This window comes from Daktulosphaira vitifoliae, unplaced genomic scaffold, assembly GCF_025091365.1.
Source record: "Daktulosphaira vitifoliae isolate Bord-2020 unplaced genomic scaffold, ASM2509136v1 Scaffold_4, whole genome shotgun sequence".
Lineage (NCBI taxonomy): Eukaryota > Metazoa > Arthropoda > Insecta > Hemiptera > Phylloxeridae > Daktulosphaira > Daktulosphaira vitifoliae.
The window spans coordinates 9,946,834-9,968,028 of record NW_026099575.1 but is presented as its reverse complement, the minus strand read 5'-3'; the positions used below and the strand labels follow the sequence as shown (position 1 = coordinate 9,968,028).

At 27.2% G+C, this 21,195-nt stretch overlaps 2 protein-coding genes and 1 non-coding gene across 6 annotated transcripts in view; 2 read left to right on the top strand and 1 right to left on the bottom strand.

Moving 5' to 3' along the window:
* The window catches only part of LOC126906043 (calcium uniporter protein, mitochondrial), a 37,399-nt gene that overhangs the window by 9,591 nt on the left and 6,613 nt on the right, over positions 1–21,195 (top strand). Inside the window, exons 3-4 of the mRNA XM_050686273.1 lie at positions 17,978–18,267; positions 18,489–18,635. Of these exons, the coding sequence (XP_050542230.1) occupies positions 17,978–18,267; positions 18,489–18,635 (437 nt within the window). The remainder of the gene's footprint in view (positions 1–17,977; positions 18,268–18,488; positions 18,636–21,195) is intronic.
* On the bottom strand, positions 938–17,110 carry LOC126906041 (uncharacterized). 4 transcript variants are annotated; one of them, XM_050686267.1, is made up of 5 exons: positions 17,026–17,110; positions 14,262–14,382; positions 3,805–3,969; positions 3,424–3,538; positions 938–3,008 (listed from the first exon to the last, which is right to left on the bottom strand). In XM_050686267.1, the coding sequence occupies exons 2-5, from the start codon at positions 14,378–14,380 to the stop codon at positions 1,317–1,319; spliced, it is 2,091 nt and encodes a 696-aa protein (XP_050542224.1). In that variant the 5' UTR covers positions 14,381–14,382; positions 17,026–17,110; the 3' UTR covers positions 938–1,316. The 4 variants fall into 4 exon arrangements, with proteins under 4 accessions (XP_050542224.1, XP_050542225.1, XP_050542226.1 ...); XM_050686268.1 differs by lacking the exon at positions 17,026–17,110 and having other exon boundaries at positions 14,262–14,395; XM_050686269.1 differs by lacking the exons at positions 14,262–14,382; positions 17,026–17,110 and adding an exon at positions 10,212–10,497.
* On the top strand, positions 5,583–5,664 carry Trnas-aga (transfer RNA serine (anticodon AGA)). Its single transcript has one exon. It is a non-coding gene; the product is annotated as a tRNA-Ser (tRNA).

Below are 21,195 nucleotides of genomic sequence, written 5' to 3'. Positions count from 1 at the left end.
GGAAGTTTTAAGAAAAAAAAGTGAAAAAAATGACAAAATTTGTCGATTTTTAAATTTGTAATTTTTTTGGATATTTCCCCCATTTGCGGGGAACGAGGGAATTTTTTTCAATTTTTAAGGGTAATGTCTTCAACTAGATACGATTTGTGATCTTTTGACGTATTTTTGAAAGAAATCGGTCCAGTGAGAGCTGAGAAAAAGTATTGACAGACACAAAAAAAAAAAAAAAATAAAATAAAAAAAAAATAAAAAATAAACACATCATAGTAAAATTAATACCTTCTCCGCTTCGCATCGAAGCTAAAATCAAATCCAATCCAACTTTTTTCTAATTTACATATTTTATTTTTAATAATGGTATTTTTTTACTTTATGTATAGAAAGATTCTTCAAAATGAATTAATGTTAAATGTATAAATGTTAGATCAAGTCTCCTTTTGTCAAATTTTGATATACTACTGTTGCGTTGTATAAGCGATGATATTTTCTATTAAAAAAAAATTATGTTTGATTCTTTTTATTACCTTTTGAGAAAAAAAATTATTATATGTTTTACACTTATAAAAATATTAATCAAGACATAGTTAATCAACCACCTCGTATATATATATAAATCCTAAAATAACTACTTTAATTTTAATTTCTAGGCATAATAATATCACATCTTCATCGCAAACTTCTTGATATTTATTAGAATAATTTATTAAGGTTTTTTTTTGTATTTTCAACGATAATACATAATTAAATGAACATAATAATATGCTTTGATATTTTTGTCTTAACATTAATAGGTAAATTCATTTCAATTCGGAGAATTTTATTTTAGTCTATAGCTCATAGAAATCAACGAAAACTTTAAATACATACGGAATCCTGAATTCTTATAAAACAACACAATTGTATGTATACGTTATAACAGTAAGAAATAATCATTAAAAAATGAGCTGGAAATATTCATCTCCTTTATTGTTTTATATTAACGAAACAATTGTAAAGTATCCGCAGTGCTCTTGTCGTAATATATTATCGCGCAGTGCACTACTTCCTATAGTATAAATAACTTTTTATTTCGATTTTAAAAAAGATTTACAATACATACACTTATGTAGTTTTAAACATACACTATTGACATAGTACAATTTTTTAAATAATTTAATAAAGCAATTTAATTCTAACAATGCATAATAATATATTTTTCTTTTAATTTTAGAACATAGATTGGCAACAGTAATTATAATTAAATCGATAAAATAATTTTATTTTTATGGTGAGTTGAGTAAATGTTTATGTATCTAAGCCGTTTTAAAATGAAGGTTTTAGTCTCTGTTTTTGTTATTATCATCGAGTACTTCAAATTCTTCAAATTCCATGTCAAATACTGGTACGTTATTCATTTTCTTTCTAATGACTATTAATGCTTTCCACGATAATTCGTCAGAAGACACACTTTTAGATGAACTATTGTCCAAAATGTCTTGATTGCTTTTTTCTCTTCTTAGATCTTCGTCTTCTTCTTCCTCTCGGATTGCTTCAACTTGTTTTTCACTGTGTTTAATTTCTTCCATTAATTCTATTCTACTTCCACAACTGTTACTTTTTACTAGACGAAGTTTGATATTTTCTTCTTTTTGATGTCTAATTTCGTCCATTATAGTCATAGTCATAGGACTACACACTTCTCCTCGACTACTCGATATAACTTTACCTCCATAGTAAGTGACACTGGTTCCAAATTTTCTGATTTTATTAAGAATTTCGGCAGACACGGGTCGTCCTACCAACTCGATTGTAGTTTTATCGGCTAAATATTCTTCATCGTCGCTACTATACTTATCACCTCTTGCATTATTTTCAGAAGATTCTGTTTCAAAGCTAGCTTCACTACCCACACCAGATGATACACTTCCACTATCCGTCCATTTGTTATGAATGTTTGTTCCCATATCTACTGAAACGCATTTTTGAATACTAGGTTTATGAGAATCCGGCACAACTCGAACTTCTTGTGTAGGTCTTGGTCCTATTTTTGGATTTTGATTATTTAAACTTGGAGGAAGTGGTATTTTCAAAACTTTTTGGAATAGTTGTCTAGTACTCTGAACTTTATCTGGATCTGGTAATTCATTATCATTAAGTTTTTTTATGGGTTTCAAAGGATGATAGTAAAAATGTTTCTTTAGTGTTTCCGTGTGCGATTTATTCTCTTTATGAGTAAGGTAATCCATCGATTTTGGTCTATTTAATCTCTTAGATTCTTCTACTGACCGACACAAATCTGATTGTGATTTATATTTTATACCTTGTGACTTAGATTTAATATTACTTATTTTCAAATTAATTGTACTATTATATCTCTTTGAAGGTGTTGTATCAACAACTCTAGGTTTCTGATTATCTTCCTTGTACAAATAATTTTCCGATGTTGCTTTTACCAACTTTTGGGTGTTATTTTGGTTTAAATTTTCTACCGGCTGATCTTCTAATAAGCTAAAAAGACTTCTAGATCTCACAACAACTTCTTTATGTACTTGTTGGTCTTCTGGTTCGTAAGTTAATTGTTCTTCTTGATACGTATTCCAATTAGACGATTTTGGCATATTGTACATTAGGCGTCTCTCATTAATACTTTTTACCATTGCCGTCGATTTCAATTCGTCATTCTCTATTAATTTATTTTTTTCTTCTGTGCTCACGTCATAATTTCGAGCTTCTGTAACTGTTTCGTCTGTACTGGCTTGCAAGGTAACTTCGTGTTTTTTAGTGTTTTCATCGATACAATGAAAACCAGACATTTTCAAAGTCTCTACTTCTGAACAACATGTCGCATATGTACTTTGACTCGAGTCAGTACTACTTTCATTATTATCTTCAATATCGTGTATATTAGAAGTAACCATTTCTCTATAACGTTTACCAAATGGCATTGTTGTAGAATTGTAAATTTCGTATCGGCTTCTACTCCGATTTCCTTGGCTTACTCGATTGTAACGTTTTACTGTTGGCGCATTCTGCAATACAAATATATTTGTAGTAAAATTTAATAATATATTCATTTATAATATATTATTGGTTATAATATTATAATGTAATATTTACTGAATAATATAAAACTGTTAGAAATTGTGAAAGTAACTGTGTCTTTCTATCAATGTATTATATAATTTTTACTAGTTAAATTATTTTAAGTAAAAATCTTGAATCTAATACTCGGTAGAAAATTAAACATTAAAATTTGACCTTTTATTTTGTAAAATTCTTAAAATTTTAATTTTAAAACTTTATATAAAATGTTAAAACGTAGGTATAAGGGAATCGATTATAGTAGGATCGAAAATACAACTGATTTATTTTAGAAAGCTTGATGTACTTTAATTACAAAATACTTTTTTATCATTACATTAAATTGATTTATATAGTATTTACCTCATTCGGTATGTATTGTCGAGATTTTAAATCCGATGTCGATCGAGCTCTATTCCTTGAAGGAGAATCCATTTTTTTCTTTTTGCTTTCGTTTTCTAACTCTTTTAACATGCGACTAAAAATTTCAGAAAAAAAGTATAATTAATTCACGTTTGTTATTGAACACATTTTTAATTAAAACTATATTGGTATGCCATCGTTTGTTTATTTGATCTGAAGAAATTATTTGTAGTAAGATTTACTATTAATTTGTCAATGTGACACATCTTTTTTTGTCTTTCACAAATGTTTCATTTATAATTTTTTACCTCTGAGACGTTAGTATTTTCTTGTGTATTATATTCATTTACTTTGTACTGTATTTTGCTAAATTTCTCTTACCTTATTGTTAAAAGTGGTGGTGTCCTGTAGGGAGTCTTAAGTCTAACCCTAGGAATTAATTCTTGGTCATGTTTTCTCAGTTGATCCCAACAAAATCTATGAAAAAATTGGTCGTCTTCATCGTCTGTTTTAATTGCTAAACCTCCCGGATCACTGGGTATTCGTCTGAAAGATTAAATTTAATAAATATTTTTTCATAATTTTATCATAATAGTTTAATCATTGTATTTAAATTAAATTAAATTAAACGGCTGAAAAGATAACTTGGCAAAATGTATACGATCAATGTGTTATTTTTAGAATTCATTAAAAATTAAAGCTATCTAATACGTCAATACTTAGTTCTAAGATTTTTTGTTATAATTTTATGATAATAATGACAGATTCTAGAATTTTTAAGAATTTTTGTATTTCATATGATGTTATAAATCAACCAAATATGACTTATAAGCCCTGTTTGTTTAATACATGCAAGTAAATATATCTAAAACGCCTTGCTGACAGGCAACATATTACACATGCCTGCTATTAAGGTTCACTTTTAATGTTTATTTGTTACACAGAGACTACAACACAACAAAGTAAGAGTAATAAGGTCCCGTATACCTAGCTGAGCTTTTATTTTTCAAACGTTTCATTAATTATATATATTATCTATTTAAACGGTCTATTTTACTCAGTCGGTAACGCGTCGCGCCTTCGTTGAACCGTTGCGCTGCTGGTCTATGTAGGTTTTCCCGTCCTCTCTGGTACAAACAATAGCTGTGTCAAAAGCTTTTTAACGTTCTTAGACAGTACGTTGAGCGTGATTAAATAATGAATAAATAAATAATCAAAAAATTCTATTCAAATTTTTGATACCTGCGATCAAAGTAAACGTTTATTTAATTTTGTTTTAGCTCTTTCATGTATTTAACAAATCCATACAGTTTGTATTTTGCATTTTAATTGGTTTTAAAAAATTTAAAGAATCGTAACATTTTTATGAAAAGTTATATTTCATTCAAATTGTTTAGCATTGACAAGTTTTATTTGAAAATGTATGAGCTATTCATAATGTTGTAACAACAAAATTCTTGTCAATAGTTTTCATAGAAAGTTTTTTTTTTTTCAAAAAAAATTTCTTAAAGTGCATTAAGTTATTATCAACATATATATAATTTTCATTGAATACTATTCTAAAAACAAAACAGTATGACAAATTTAAATAAAATAATGCTTATTTAAAATAAATGATTATTATTTAAAATCGTTGTTGTTCTAGATAACTAATGAAGCTTAAGTATTATATTTTTTTATACGTGAAATTATAGTTTTAAAGTATTATTTTTTAACACAATCTTTATTTTAGCCATTTAAACGTAGTTATCAACTAGATTATACTATAAGAACCCAAGAGCGATGCTATTTTGAGTTTTCTCATCGGGATTATACAACAATATTCCTCGTTCTTCTGGAAATACTCCAAAATTACTTTAAAACTATTGCGACAAAAAATATATGTTCAATAAAACAAATTCTAATTATATGATAGTGTTAAAAATGTATTTGTTTTCCGAGAAAAAAAACGTTCGGATTAGTGACCAGAGTTATAAAATAGTATATTATGTTATTAGTGTAATATAAGTGAAATTGTGTTGACATTTTAATTGAAGAAATGGTAATTGTTATTTTAAAAATTTTAGAAATATTTATTAATTTTCTTATGAAGTCTTATAAAAATATAAAAATTTTGTCATTCTTCTTAAAACCGCCTAATTTCCCAACCAGAGTATCGTGCAGTCGTGGCCGAGCGGTTAAGGCGTCTGACTAGAAATCAGATTCCCTCTGGGAGCGTAGGTTCGAATCCTACCGACTGCGATAAAATTTTTATTTGTTCATTTTGACATTTAAATAGTTATGTGATTCACACACTATCATAAATTAATTTTCCATTATTTTTCTTTAAGAAAGTGCATTACTGTCGCAAACAGAAAGTCTTAACTCTTTCAACTAAATACTTAGCTTGCCCTAACAGATTTATTTTTGAGAAAATTTATTAAAAAATGAAATAAAATATTTCTAGTGAAAATAAATTTTGCTCCTTTAAAATTTTCACTTTTTTTGTTTCATTACGAATAATCATGGGATATATTAAAAATACTGCTAGTTTTACATTGAATATTAAAATAAAAAGTTGTATGCAGTATTATCTTGATATTGTGATACATATTGTGTGTATACACTGTATATGAATAATATAATATCTTGTTTTTAAATAACCAATACTAGTATTAAAATATTTTTTCATTTTCTTTTTATATTTATTAAATTTTGATGGTTTTCAGTAAAATATTAAGTACTATGAAATCGCATCAGCAATTTAAATAATATCGTTTCAAGTAATCTTTATGTCAGCGATTTATACAGAACAGTCATTATTTTTAGAGTTCATCTTATGTTATGTCACTTAATTATTAGAAATGATTAATCATTGATATAGAGAAAAATCTCCAATCGATATTGACCTAAATAATAATTATTTGACGCGGTAACGTTATGTCCATACGAGTTTAATAATATGTACGGAACTCCTTGACAATCTGTTACATGTAAAAAAATCTAAAGCAGAAATGCAATTATCAGAATGAGCCATATTTAAGAGTGATTTGGTGGTCAAATGATTGTATTTTAGCGTTATTATTATTCATGAGCAAATGTTGTTTTTAGCGGCTAGTTTCCGTTCGTGTCAAACTTTTTTTATAGATTGTAGTATTTTTATTACTACAATAATGAAAATAACCTAAAGTGGTGGTAAATATAGGCACTAGATCACGGTATGTCGCATGTCAAACGTTACATAAACTCAATCAAAAATTACCTTGACTAAAATTTTTTCTGAACTCATCTCAATTCTTTTCGACCTTGATCGGATTTTCCGACGGTGAAAGTGTAAGATACGTGATTATGTATGGCACTAGTGTGCTATGCTATTTTCACAGTATTAGTTGAATCAATCCAATAATTAATGGAAAATCAATATTATATTAAACTTAGTTTGATTATTATTTGATACTTTTATCATTTCGAAAATTAAATAATCGAATATTCACTTGAAATTTTAATTCCAATTAACATGGAAACCAACTTTTTACTTTCATATATATTTCTTAATATTTTGAGTGTTAAATATAATTGGCAGTTAAAAAAAAAATGTTTTGAACGAGTATATATTGATGTAAATTTCACATAGCCATTTGTTGATATTGGTTTTTAACTTTGAGATATCAGATTTTTCGGGTCATTAATCGAATTATGTCTTTCTCGCCGGTGCTCTGTTTCTATATTGCTAACTATTTCAATAACACTTTATTAGAATTGAAAACATGAATGGTCCATAAATTTAGTCTATATTCGATTTTCCGTTATAAGCTCAGCGGGAAATGTTCGTAACTACGCGTGAGGTCTTTGTAAAGTTCACCGAATATTGTGATATTGAATCTGCCATTTGTTCATAGATATTGCACATTATCTATATATACATTACATAGATAAACGTAACCGAATTAGCACTTTTATTTGATGTCAAGTTATGTGCTGTTCTTTGAGTTTGTATCATATGGTTTTAATTATAATCTATATGCAGTAAAAGACAGGTAATAGCACATAACGGCCAAACAGACTGTCACCTATAAATATGTTTAACCTCGAACGTGGTAACATAGAAGGGTACTAAAAAAAATATTTATTTAGTTGAAGTGTACCGTGGTTGGCTGTAAATAATCTTTCTTTGCCTAGGTCAAGACCTTGACTGCTCAAAGTCCCAGCAAAATTAGCCAATGATTATACATAATTGGTATGATCGTTATGAGAAGCATAATTTGCTTTAAATTAAGAGTGTATTGTAATAACTATTTTTTGTCTATGAAAATTGAGGAGTTAGTCAATTATATCGTGTTCATTTTGCCTTGACTAAGTACAATACAATTAATTACTCGTTATTATTTCGTTTATCTCCTTACATAAACAATAATAGATTTTTTAAGTATGTTAATAATGAGTTTTATACTTAAACCTGGCACGCAACATTTATTGATAATATCTTCAATGAATTGTTATTTTTTTTTATGAAATTTCGTAGTGACATCTTGAACATTTTGACGTACTTTCACTTGTATTGTGACTCTTCCATTTCAAAAATCTATGAATCTTTTAGATTCTTATTTAATTAGCTGTTACAATGATTCATATTGATACACTCGCCTCTTATATTATGTGAATTATGAATTTTATGTATTTTTATTCTATTTGACTAATTTTAGTTAATAAAAGTTATCTGCTATCCAATAGACTTTCGTTATTTTATTAATTAATCATAATTTTTTATCTCGTCAAGACTCTTGTGATCACTGCGATAATTTTTCTATAAAAAAAAAACGTAATTTTTGTATTATGTTTTTTTGAATCACCATCTTCAGTGAAGTTACCTCATGCTATTTTACTTCATTGAAATTAATAAAACTCTTTTTAGTTTAAATACTTGTTAAATTGATAAATTCTTAGCAGTTTTAATAACATAATTTTAAAACTCTTATTTTTATTTAGTCCAAATTAAGTAAGACATTAGCAATTAAAATTTCGTCATGAATGTATAGTTGATTACTTGTTGCATATAAATTGGAACTTTTATGGAACAAAGTTTGATAACTTCGAAGTCATTCACAAGTCATATAGCATCCATAATACTAATGAATAGCCACGATTGATAATTATCAATATATCCAATTATAATTAGATGCACTAAAATATTTCAAAACAAAACTTGTGGTCGAGTGTCAAAAAAAAATGTACATATAATGCTGAATGCAAACAATCGCTGTTAATTATCGGCCGTCACGGAAAATATCATCGTATGCGATTGACGCGAAGATGAAAACGATGCGTGATGCTGATTTCACTCTCCATGCTTTCTGCCCATTTCGCACCATCCTACACTCAGATCCGGTCGCTCGAGTTCACAGTTGGATATCCAATTTCCTATATGTGTACTCTGCGAGGAGGCCATATCACAATAAAAACATTGATTACATATTATATACACGCAATGAGGTGTTTGGAAGTACACATTTGTAGTATACCAGTGGTCTATTCTGCAGGTGGATGTTACGGTCTGACAGACAAGTCCTCTGCGCCGCATATTACATGTGTGTATTGGAGGTTTTCCTTGGTCCATTGTAGCTACGTCACTTCCGATAAAAACTTAGGTCCCCGGATATTCGCGAATTAATTGTTTTAAATAGTTTAGGGTTTTATTTAAATACGGTAAACCACATCGGTTCATTGTTTAATCCGAGAGTTCAGAGACCCATATATATGAGTACAATACGCTTTGTGAACAAATTAACATAAATGCGTTATTGCATAGAATACAGGTATCCGAACATTTTATCATTTCGAGTATTATACTACAGCTTGTTGATTAGACATGTTCGTTCACGATTATTTATTAATTGAAATTTGATGCAGATAACATAGTTACAATATTAGCTACCGAATTTTAACTGAAATTCTGCTTACTACCTTTAGTTTGTAAGTTACGTGAAAGAGTCAAGCGCATACTTAGATAATAATTATTTTCTATTTGTTTTACATTTCGTAAATATTCTAGAGAGATTTAATCAAAGTCTGATAAATAATTAATAAATATTTTGACGTACACGAAGGAACTCAACAATCAAAATGAATGACTTAAGACAAATATTATTGTTTTATAAAAAACCATCTAGAAATACCCATTTAATTTGAGTAAAATATAACAATATCAGAATAATTGTTAGAATTGTATTATAAATTGAAACGGGATGTTGTGCAATGATATAGATGACTGAATTTTATGTTTGAAGACTTTGTTTAAAAAGAAACATTTTTATCTTGAATTTAAATTAACATTGAGATTCATTTTGCAATAGTATATTTTTACGAAATTAGATACTATTTGTATCTGATGAATTCAACTTTCTGCGTGTGTAATGCATCAATTACATTATTCACATATTTCGATAAAAAATTTCCCAGAAATAAGAACAATAATAAAATTATATTACATAAATAATAGTTGATGCAGCGTAGACTAAGAGTTATTTACTGATTTACATCAGTAAATCAGCGTGTCAATAATAATATTACAGTTGTTTTATTTTCATTAATGGTTGTGCTTGTTTAATTTTTAGTTGAAACTATTTTTGATTATTTTTTACTAAAAGTTTCCATGAATAAATAAGAAATTTAACATGACAGCGAATACCGGAAGAACCTATTTAACTCAATCGTGTTTTACAATTTAAGAAAAGCTCGTTTAGTCGAACAAATTTTCTATTTGGACAATTATCAAAATAACATGTGAAACAATTTTAAAGAAAAATGATTACTTTTTGGCGCTCTTTGGTAAACATTGAACTATTTGGATTTTTCGATACATTGAAATTTATACATCTATTTGACAAGCATTTTTACGTTAAGTAGTACTCACCAAAGTTTATCAAATCAAGTTGTCACCGACGCAACGTTAACACTCGCGACACTCGGCACTTCAACACTACTGCGCTGCACTACCTCAGTCGAGGACCACAATAACATTAATAGTGTTCACAACAATAGTGAAATATCGCCGGGAACGTGTTCGCTGCACTAGTGTTTACAGACCTACAAAGCGCCAGGTGATTTGTATGGTGAACTGTACGCCCGCATGTGTTGCCCACCGGAACGCGTGTCGTCCTGTCGTACCGTAACATTTCAAGAGCCATAGAAGAAGCAGTGCTTCACGTTTGCACCCCAGAATTTTTTCAAAGATCTCTCCTCTCAACTTTTTGTTCATGTTACATAATTATTTTATACAGAGTATTCTGGTCTATCTGTTGATTTTGCTCGTGTCTCAACAACGTAGTGGCCATACTGTTTGGGACACCCTTTGCCCTTTTTCCCGCACCTATTCAGTCTCCAGTTCCGGAAGAGTGCACGCGGGTACCAGCTGTGCACACCGACCGCCCCATCGTTTAATTTACGGTTAGAAACTTTTAGTTACATTCAGAATTGTTGCCTGAGCAGTTTTTTGTCAACAATTTTTTTATGTTGAAAACTAAATACTCTTTTAGTGTTAATCTTAACCCAAGTGTATAATTAGCTATTCGAATTACACCAACAATAAAAAATTTATTTTGACCTTAACATATCAAAAATAATTTGGTGTTTGTATAACAAAAAAAAATTGTAAATTTAATTATAATATTTTTATATACTTTTTTTACTATTACAATTTATTCTCTTTAAATTTTTTCAACTTAAAATATTTAAAATTTGGTTACTAATAAACATATTTTATTAAACTAAGCTCTCATTCCAGCAATTTAATAATAAATTACAATTTATTCTAGAAAAATTATACACAACAAAAAAAATTTTAATAAGGATAATTCTTTTAATAATTATTATCATTCTGAGAAAATATTTTAAATGACATTACTATATAAATTATCTAATTTGTAAAAAAAATTTAATTATTCAACTATAAGAACAATAATACAGCTTGAAGTATTATAGTATTAATATATTGATTTTTGTTAGATACTACTCTTGATGTTAGATTTTTGTTACTAATATTTTATGTTTAATTATAACTGTTTTTTTTTTTTTGCGTTCTCTGTATATTAGGTATCGTGTATGTTTGCAATTAATTTATACAAGTGTAAAATAGGAAAATTAGAGCTGTTATGATATTTTGAAGTACTAATGTTAGTAAGAATAGTTAAACTCTATGGCTTATTTATGAGTGTCATTGTGAAAAATTATTCTTTCATACCATTTTCAAATTTGTAAATTACATGTAATTTTTATTATTAATAAAAACAGAAGGTTTCCCTCTCAAAATGCAGCATAAAAAGGCCTTTTGTAATCATTTAATGTTTTTAAAAATAACATTTGTGAAATTTAATTGTGTTTAAACCATATGATTTATCACACATTTAAAATACGGCGGAAAACCTTTTAAAACACGTCATTATTTTGCCTTTCAATTCTGAAGACGTATTGCTTATGTTGTATACAGAAAATCAATGGCAATTACGTGGATACCTCTTACATTGTAAGTGAGTAGTATAAAACTCTCAGGCCAGGGAAAGATATTGACTTGGCGCATGCTATTTTATGATTAATGCGAATAAAATATATTTTTTCTTTGGCGCCGTTGCCAAAAAAGTAAAAACTACTTCCTATTTAGTTTTTTTTTCAAATTATATCCGAATTCATAATATTAGATGGATGATTAGCTGTGCATTTCCGGTTTATAAAATTATACATAATATGATTTCTGTGTGACAAATATTATCTTTAAAGTTGTGCTAACAATAATAATTAGAATAGGTAATAGGATAAATTAATATTCCACGTAGATGGCAATCATTGTGAGGCTCCTGTTTCCGATTAAATATGTGCTTTGTCTGTCGCAGAATTCTGATTAAAATATATGTATGATTGATCGTGTAAATCTCTTCGCTAAAAATTTTCCTAGTTTACATTTATATTCTAATTATTTCCAAATATATCTTGGCTACCACTTTATCTCAAATTTAATTTACTTTCATTCAAAAGATACCGTTTCATTACATTTATAAATATATCTTTAATAGCTACTTTGTATGTCTCCAAATCTTTGTAGGTTGACGCGCAGTTTTTTTAACCACCGTAAGCCAGTGGAGGCTTACAAGTGCGAAGATTTTATCGACCGGCGCAATGCGTTGATGGTCACAATATAAAACCCAATTTTCTTTATCCGGATATTTTTTTTTATGTTATAATATTGTTCATGTGAACGTAAAATCCTAATTCACCCACATAAGTTCTTGCTGGTTCAATAAACAATATTTTACTGTTATGAATTTTGTTCATAAATTCTTTTTCTAAAACCATTATATAAAAAAAAAATGTATTTATTTGACAAGTTTCTTTATAGACATTGTTAATTTGGTGTTTTTACTGAAATTCAGAGTAAAAAAATGTATTGCATTTTTTTTTCAGTACATTTAAACATTTTTTTGTGAACAACGCCAAAGACGTGTGACGAATATAGTTGTCCCAAAAGCGTTTTTGCCAGTAAATCAAGTAATTAAATTAAAAATATAATTATCGTACTATTGTTCGCTTTAAGTGTCAACTGAGATAATTATACGTGAGTTAGTTTGGTCCATGTGAAAACGTGGGTGGTAAAAATAATGATGTAATTAAACAGCGTATCTTAAAATAACAGCCCCTTTATTTTTTGAAGTTTATTTATATTAACCCACCTTTAGAAGAGTAATATATTGTTAACTTACTACACAATTACAACTTCTGAAAAAATTTAATTATTATTTATACCCATAAAAATGACAAGTCCGAATATGAATAATAAATAGTAAGTTTCTTTTATAATTTATTCATCACAATTACATGTCGAATAATTTGCATTGTACTTTTGAACCATTAAAATGGGTATTGACAAAATGAAGAAATCAATATTTCTATATTACTGTTTTTTCAATACTAAAGTACAATATAAAAGATGTACAAAATCTATATTCATTTACGCCACTGTTTTTGACATATTTGTATACTTAGTTCCTAATGCACGCTAACTAATTACTTAATATTTTATTAGCTCTTTTGTGTAGTTAAAATCATATTTTAATTTTGCATTGATATAATTAAACTGTTATTCATTTATAATTTTAACAACTTATGACTTAGACGTTTAATATTTCATTTTTGCTCAATACTCGTACCTTTAGTCTTATCTTATTTTTGTCAAAAATTATATTTTATATTTTTCATTAGCGTTAAAAGCTTTTAATTTCTTAAAAGAATTAAGTGAAGATTATTTTTAGTATAATTTTTCAACACAAACACGAAAAAACACATAACATAATAAAAAAATAACTTACGATAGGTTGTCATAAATTGTTGTTTGCAGTATTACAAAATAGTGATTACAAATTATAGTTGAAAAAATAGTTTTATCGAATTAGATAGAGAAAATTTTTTCTATTTATAAAAATCAATAAATTATATTAATAAAAACTTGAATTTGAGTAACACTATTATTGATTTTGTATATCGTATTATGTTATGTTAGTTTAACTATAAAGAATTTCGGTTTACTCCTTGGAATTACTTCATATTTTTACTCAATTAAAACATTTTAATTTCTCTTTGTTAGATTAGACAAGGTAATTATTTTCTCGTCAATTTTTTTTCGTTTTATCAGAATGCGTTTATTTTTGTATTATATTAATTTTTAATGAAATAGTATGGGTGCGGTCTTAAAGCATTTTACACGCGTCATATATTCGCAAAGTTTAAAATATAAGAGAACACGTATCATTTTTTAATGACATCGACGTTGAAATAAGCGTTAAATTAAAGAATTAAAAACCATAAATTTTACTTACTCGAATCTCGCATGGTCTCTTTTTTTTGTATCCTTTCCTCCAACGTAATACCGTTTGCTCGATCCTTTTTCCTTTTCTTTAACTACGAAAACTCCTCCAGCAGAATATGCACCACCCATGTCTTAAAGAAAAATATGACATTGTTACGTTTTTATTTAATAATTCCCGCAGGTTGTCTGTATTGTACATTTATTTCATTTGGTTAAAAATTCACTCTAAAACTTTTTAATTTAACTTTCAATTTATTTTGTTAGGTTACTAAAAATTCATAATTTTTTGGCTGGAAATCAGTTTGAATCATATTATTTAAAGAGTGTCGATAGTGGCGCTGATATTATGAAATATTTTAAAGTATTAAAATATATATAATATAGTATATATATGATGATTCCATCATTTTAATTTGATTCTAAATTAAAATACAAATGTATCAGTAAAATTTACTTACAGTTCTTAATCGTTTTAATTTTACTTTATCATCCCAAATTTATCTTAACTGTAGTAAAAGTGAGATTTATTAAAATGTTACTACTTAGTTATTAGATCTCGGAAAGTTATATTTTCTTTTATTTTCTGCAATAAAAATACAGACTCGTAGCAAAATATATAAGTCGAATCTAACTAACGTAATTGTTTTATCGTTTGTCTTCAGGGTAAAGGCGTAAGACAAACAATTGAAACAAAAACAATACTAATAAAAATAGTAATATTTTACTTAAGAACAGTCCATCATGACTTATAAAATGAAGTTTGTCTGCGACATGCCTTTTATGTTATAGTTAAATGTATAAGTTTGATAACTATAAGCAAAGAAGAAATAAACCATTTCTTTTTAAGAGTAGAGTATAAATTTTAATTATTCAGACCTCGAGCTTTTGTTGTGTTAAATCGATTTTTTATAGTAAAATTCGAGCAATAAACTCGCAGTTTAATTCATGAAGGGGCAAGTTATTTTTTTTTGGGGACACCATGAGACATGTTGTTTTTAATAGTATTTATTCCGAATTGATTTTATTTTACCTGTCCAACGGCCATCTATTAATATTCAGATCAATACAGAAATAATACAAAATTTGTTCAATTTTAAAGACTATGAAAATTATATAATGAACTGGATAAATGCTCGTCATTAACACTCGCGTGTTAGTCAAATATACCGTGTCAATTATAACACTCCTATTAACATAGAAATATTTGTTTTATTCAGAAGATGTTACTGGATTATTCTAGTCAAATAGAATTGCAAATATTTGAATTAAAAGAAAACAAAAATGCCTCTAAATTTTTATCTGAAATTATTATAAAAAGTTTTTTTGGTCTTTTGAAAAAAAGTAAACATATATTTGGCTTTTTGAAAATTTCAAGATGAAAATAAGTTTTCGTTTTCAATTATCTGAACACACAATTAGAAGAGGACAGCTTTAATTGTATTCCAGCGATTCGATTGTTGTCTGTTTTTACTGTCTGTAAAGTTTATACTATTTCAAAAGGTCTATTTAAACTTTTTCTTATCATCTGTCTTGTAATTATTTTGTAGCGTGACCCTTGAAGTGTTTTAGCAGATACAACCGAATATAAAGTGTGAAAACTTTATGTTATAAATATTTATTTAACGGTATTTCGTTTAAATTTATAATGATATAAGTAAAAAGTTTCCACACTTCGTGAAATACAATTTTTTCTCTTTATAATACGTTTATTATGACATAATAATTTCTTTACTAGTCTCGTTGGTCAAGAAAACCCTAACCAAAAAAAAATACACTTTACTACATGTGCAAGAGGTTTTGTTTATTTGGAAATTATTATTCCATTTTGGTGCGATTTAATGAACTCGCGGTAACAATTATTATCAACGGCCATATTTTTTACACGGTGTATTCTCTAGTGTGTCACTAATTTTTCCAACGATTTTCTTGATGGAATTTATTACAAGTAACCATTATAAAACGAATGTGCACTACTCTACTTTCATACTACGACCGTTTTTCCCGGTAATAATGTTCTTGCTCGAATTGGCGTTATTATAGTTTACAATATTTGTTTTATACGCAGCTGGTGCGTGGTTGTAACGCGTCGGTTTTTAAAGTGCTTTTTTTTTCATAATAAATGCCAGCATTTTACACTCAGGTCACGATACCGTCGTCTAAAGTTTCGAATCCCGACGGATGAATACGATAGGCTCATTCTTTAGTGCAGTTTGGGACAATCGATAAGTCGGTTGAGGCCTTGCACGGTTCGTCCGGTACACTAATTGCCGCCAAAAAATGTTTGTCCATTTTTTCATTTTTTGTTTATAACTTATTCCCTAGGCCAATAATGTTAATGCACAGTATTTGTCGCGCACTCGACTATAACTCCTCCTGATGTAATCATAGCTTTTATACAGGAAGTACCGCTCGTAATCGCACTCTGCATAATGATTAATACCTCCCCTATTAGAAAAAAGCTGTTTACGTGACCATAATTTTGAAAAGGTTGTACAGACGGTGAATAAGACTCTCGTTGAGTTATTTTATTATTTTTATTTGAACAATTGTTTCAACGCCTTCGCTCCTACTACGGTCGTCGCAGTTGTTTGTATTTATTGAAAACAAATTTTAAGAGATCTTATTACATGTAAAATACATGTCATCCCTGGGAGTTGCTATTAGATAGCAGTAAATATTTTATAAACAATACATGCGGATAGACGTCGAAAATGCTCATGGGAGTTAACGTTAAAAACTTTTGTAATAAAAATAGCGTTATACATCAAGCTTACCTTGAAAAGTGTATTATCCAAAAACAACTGAAGCACTGTGTTTCAGAACAACGAATGAATCCTCATGTACACATACTTATTCGAGTGTTTGCTATTCTTCAACTTAATTAAGAAAAACTAATGTATAGCGTGTAAATTATTTTTTTGCTTGCCCACTTAGGAGACCTACTGGAACGGCATGGTTGAAGCTTTATGGACATTACTTTCTTTTCATTACTAATGCAGTTTAAACCGCGTGTTACAGTATTCTGCATCAATTAATGATGGCTAGCTGTAAAGTATAAGTGCAATTGATGTTGAAATGATAATGAAATTTGGCTAGGAAGTGAAAATATAGTTACTGTTCCGTAATAAAATATACATAAACTTACACATAAATGATTGCCGATTAAACGATAATGTTGATTTCCACTGAATACCCTTGACAGATCAAATAACCGTCAAGTTAAAAAGAAAAAACTTCAGAATTCAAATTTTGTAATGAATAGAGTATAGCGCTTTTTAAATCGCCGAGGTTACTAAACTTTTGTTATCTTTATTTTTCTCTTTTAATTTATAACGGAAAAAAATAACGGTCATTGACCCAAAGTCTATTTTTATTTTATTTCAAAATGAATAAAATTGAATTTCGTTTATAATTATACATGGGCGAATTGAGCTACCCCAATTTTTTATTAAATAATGATTTTTTTTTTTATAATAATGTATGTATATTAGTTAAAATTGAATTTATTTTTATAAACCATTTTAAATGTAAAGTTTATTGTACGAAAAAATTATTCCTAAAAGTAGATTAGTGGTATTTTTGAAAGTTAAATGAAACCTATTATTATTATTAAATGGAAATTGGTGTAAATAAAATGTTGACAGGTCAATAGTTTTTTTTTAATTAAAGACTTATTTTTTTTTTTGTATAATTTGTGTTGATTAATTGGAATTTATTTTGTTTTAGAATTACACGTGGAGCTCAGACGAGGACTGCCAACCGTCACTATTCCTCTTCCGTCTCGGCGTGAACTCTGTCAGTTTACATTAAGACCGGTATCAAATTCTGTTGGCGACTTTACGAACATGTTAAAGACTGAAGATAAAGGTGTTGACCATGTCGTCGTTTCTAATCTTCAAGGTGTGCGAATCGCGTCTTCCAATACCATCGAATCATTAATGGAAGGTGACTTCCGATTAGCCGTTAACGATCGTGATTTCATTGTTAAAGTACCACCTCACAAGAAACTTACACAGGTAATTTTTAATATTTTTCTATAAGGGTTGGGTTAGTCAGCATAACGACGAACGCTTCGCTACTTTTAACAAACTCTTAGAAAGTTCTTAGATATTCATCTATGTTAATAAAATTGTAAATTGTTATTTCACTAATTAATAGCTTATCTACCAGTATTATACGTTTGTTAAACTGTTTAAACATGTTTCCTATTAATTATTTTGATATTATCAAATTTTAGGAAGATATGGAACGCTTGTCGGGAGTAAGAACATTAGTCAGTCAGTTGTACGAATCTCTAAATGTTGAAGAGCATCAGATCAAAAAAGAAAGAGAACTACTTTCAAAATTAGAAGATATAAAATTAAAACTAGAGCCACTTGAAAAAGTAAATATTTTTATTTAATTTCGTCAAATGTCTAGTAATATTAAATATTCATTACATTAAAAATAATTTAATAATTTCTCTTATATGAATTCTACGTAACTCTTATAAATAGTTAAAATGATTAATTTAAAATTTTATTACTAACTGGCGAGACCGACAAAAACAACTTAATTTTATAATATAGTTTAATAAGATTTCTTATTATCTATCTAAAAATAACTTTAACCAAAAATTTTAACGTTTTAAAAAAAAAACAATTTGTGCAAAATTAATTTACAATAATTTTTTTTTTTTTAACATTTTATTAAATAGCTTTAAAGGAAGTCAACTAGCTGAATTAGTCATAATTGTATTTATATTTAAGTTATGATTTTGTTGTCATTATTTTGTCATGTCAAAACGTCTCGGTTCCAGTTACGTTTAGTGGTATTACTCTGTAAATATTCTTTATCATATTTTGAAAAAAACTTATTATATAAAAACAATCACAGTTAAAATATATTTCAAATTTTCATAATAGTTATCAAAAATTTGTGAGGTAAAATATACAGAAAAATGTTTCTTTATTTACCAAAAAAATGACATCAAACAATATATAACCTAGTTTTATGAGGAATTTTTATCCGTTTCAATTTTTTCACATTATTAAAACATAATTATTAGAAATGTAAAACAATAAAGTCGTACACTTCTTGAGGGGTGGATAGCGATTTAAAAAATGTCAGGTATTAACGCTGCGTACATTCTTTTCATTAAAGGATTTGTGCTTATAATGAGTGTTGAGTAAAATCTAGTATAGTGTAAGATAGCAAGTTTTCTGGCAGTATTGAGTTTGAATCTTTGTTGTGTAGGTTATTGTTTGTTACATACTAAAACGCCCCAGTTATCATATATAATGTTATATTTTGGAAAGCTTGTATTGGTAGAATCTTTAATGGCTAAATTAATTAGTAAATAATAATTAAATAATTATTCTAAGAAAATTAAATTTGAGTGTTGTATGATGAAATTAAGTCTACTGTTGACGTTGTTCCTTTTATTTTTATTTTAGTTGAAATCTTCTAGTCAATCGTCTGTCCAAAATTATGCCTAGATACTTAGTTTTTTTGTGGGTATTGTTTACTGTATTCATTTATGTTACAGCTATGAAATAAATCAACATAACCTAAATTTTCTTTTTAAAAGAGGTTAATTTATTATTATTTTTTATTTTTATTTACAAATTAAAAAATTTCACTTTTACTAAATTAAAGGGGTTTAATATAAAAACTTTATATTTTATAGAAGATCAAATTTCTGTTAATTAATATTTTTTGTCAATTTCACTTTAAAAATTTATATTATTTTATTAAGAAATTAAAATCAGGACTAGGAATCAAAATGATATTCCAGAATATCGTATCGGTTATTTGTAAAATTTGTTATTAATTTTAATGAAATGTATGTAAACATTTTATAAATAATTTACTCCAATATAATATATTGGTGTTTGACGGTATTTATTTAAGAGAGAGTACTGTTAAATGATTTGAAATGAAATGATTGACTCCCTTGCCTATGATTATCGTTAACTTTTTATTAAAGAAAAGTTAATTCTTTCATTACTTCGGAACATAAAAATATAAAATACATTTTCATTAGCGTTAATGATTCTATTATACTTTGCATTTTAATCCATTTATTGAGACTACTTTTCTTTCTCGTTTACTACGCTCTTAAATTTTACGTTTTTATATTTATAACTGAGTAATAAAAATACTTTACATAAAATATCAAGTTTAAAATTATGACTATTATTGTTTTCCAAACAATTATTTCAGTTTGTACCTCATTTTGTTTAAATTTTACACTCGACATTATAATTTTATGAAATTTTAAATGCATATCAGTTACATAAAATTGTTAAAAATTTTAACTATGTATTATTAAGCAATATTAGAGGTGAAACACAATGTTAATAACTTATGAAATTCGAAAATTTCCTTAACAATCAGATTTATGTTATTTATTTATTTATTCTTAACTGATATAATTTATTTTTAACCGTAACAATACGTACATTTCATTTATTTGTTTAGTATATCACGCATATTAAACCCAGTAATTATCGTTGAAATAATTTTCTATAATTTATCTAAGATGGTAATTAATTACTCTCTCCGAGTACATAAAAAATACTGTGTTTCTTATTTACTCCTTTTAATAATAATAATTTCGATGTTAGATTAATGTATACATTTCAAAGAAATAAAATAATTTTTACATTCCATATACTACTGTTACCGATACTAAAACAACTATACTTTCTGTTTCATTATGTAAATACTATGAATAATACTATAATTATTAATTTGATAATTATATATTTTTTGTATATATTTAATGAGCTGACATTATTAACATAAAAATATATTCGTTTATAATTTATTTTTATAAAATATTCGATTTATAATTGAAACAATAAAATTGCAATTATTCAAAAGAAATGTTCTAATGCTTAAAAAATTATATGGTTGAATCATTTTTTTTTTTTTTTTTTTTTTTTTTTTTTTTTTTTTTT

Bases quoted from the DNA above. Each gene is read 5' to 3' on its own strand.
- LOC126906041 (XM_050686267.1), bottom strand. From the start codon at position 14,380: ATGGGTGGTGCATATTCTGCTGGAGGAGTTTTCGTAGTTAAAGAAAAG. The intron at 3,539-3,804 runs GTAAGAGAAATT...TGAAATTTTTAG, and splicing joins CCACCACTTTTAACAATAAG to TCGCATGTTAAAAGAGTTAG. The intron at 3,009-3,423 runs GTAAATACTATA...TTTGTATTGCAG, and splicing joins GACAATACATACCGAATGAG to AATGCGCCAACAGTAAAACG.